General features: G+C 36.4%; 1 protein-coding gene across 1 annotated transcript in view; it reads left to right on the plus strand.

Annotated features, from left to right (window-relative positions):
* Positions 1-245: 245 nt before the first annotated feature.
* Positions 246-1478, plus strand: part of LOC106474058 (homeobox protein Meis1-like) — a gene marked incomplete at its 3' end in the record, with an annotated part of 5021 nt that continues 3788 nt past the window's right edge. Inside the window, exon 1 of the mRNA XM_013934744.2 lies at positions 246-780. Within this exon, the coding sequence (XP_013790198.2) occupies positions 602-780 (179 nt within the window). The remainder of the gene's footprint in view (positions 781-1478) is intronic.

A 1478-nucleotide genomic window follows, 5' to 3' on the forward strand; every position in this document is an offset into this window, starting at 1 on the left:
CCTGATCTCACCTATAGGTACATATTGTTTTTTTTTTCATATTATACAAATGGTTTTCCAGAATTCAACAACTCTTCCGTAGACTAACATTTGTTTCGGGCAAAGTAAGTATATCATTTCATGTTATTTGAGAACTGAAATTCTTAGAAACAAACTACCCCCTCTCTTTTTTTTCCCATCCTTCCCTGAACATTAATGGAAGCAACCGAGAAGCGCTCATCACAGCGCGAGCAGAAGATGCGCGTGTTATGGTACGTTATTTTACCAATTGGTTGACGGCTAGAGAAGTGGGGTTTTATTCCAGCGTAGGAAAGATGGGTTACCCTCGTTGAAGCTGAAGGAGCATGCCGCGAGGCCACACAACGACCAATGTTTATTATAACAGGCATCTGATTGACAAGTTCGACTTTAACTTTTAAGAGCTGCTAAGTGTAACGGGTCCCGAAGCTGTTATGGGGTCTTGAACCATAGACAATATCTGACTTTAGTGTTACCTTATATGTTTATATATAGATACACTCAGGGTGTGTAACAAATCAAGTGTGAACTGATAGGCTTATCGTACGTTAAAGTTGTGTGGTAGTTAAGGTAAGAGACCACCATGCAATACGATGAAGATATCTCACATTTTGGTCCGATAGACCGACCAGCACCTCTTTACCAAACCCATGGCCATCGACAAATATCCGACCTAACTCACGGTTCCCACATACGTCAGTATCATCCCGTAGCCGATCATGTGACCTGCGTTCACAATCGGGACAAAGACGCCATTTATGGGTAAGATTTTTTTTTAGAGACATAATTCGACCTACTTTGTAATTCAAAGAAGAGACTAGTAACGTTCGTGTTGAAAGTGGAAGTACTTAAAGTTATATTTAGGGATTTAAAATCCGGTTCAGTGATTAAATTTACCGTCTGACAGTTTAAAATAATTCCAAAACTAATATACGGTTTTATGTTCTCATGAAGATCTTACCCTGACTTCATTATGTATAAAGTTTTATTTTCACTTAATCCGTCATCCTATTTTCGATATGTATAATGCTTTTTTCATTTTAAACAGTTATCGTGTCTTCAATATGTACCAAGTCTTATTTTAAGTTTAAACCATCATCCTGTCTTCAATACATATGAAGTTTATTATCAGTTCAAATCGTCATCTTGTCTTCGATATGTATGAAGTTATATTTTTTGTTTAAACCGTTATCCTGTCTTCGATATGTATAATGTTTTTTGTTTTTTTCTCGGTTCATATTGTCATCCTGTCTTCGATATGTATTAAGTTTTATTATCAGTTTAAACAGTCATCCTGTCTTTAGCATGTATTAAGTTTTAGTCTGTTTAAACCGTTATTGTTACTTAGGATGGTTACACAGGGATATAAGTCAATAGTCTTCTCAGTAGGATGGTTACACAGGGATATAAGTAAGTAGTCTTCTCAGTAGGATGGTTACACAGGGATATAAGTAAGTAGT

The sequence above is a fragment of the Limulus polyphemus genome, unplaced genomic scaffold, assembly GCF_000517525.1.
Source record: "Limulus polyphemus unplaced genomic scaffold, Limulus_polyphemus-2.1.2 Scaffold6773, whole genome shotgun sequence".
In the NCBI taxonomy this organism is placed as follows: domain Eukaryota; kingdom Metazoa; phylum Arthropoda; class Merostomata; order Xiphosura; family Limulidae; genus Limulus; species Limulus polyphemus.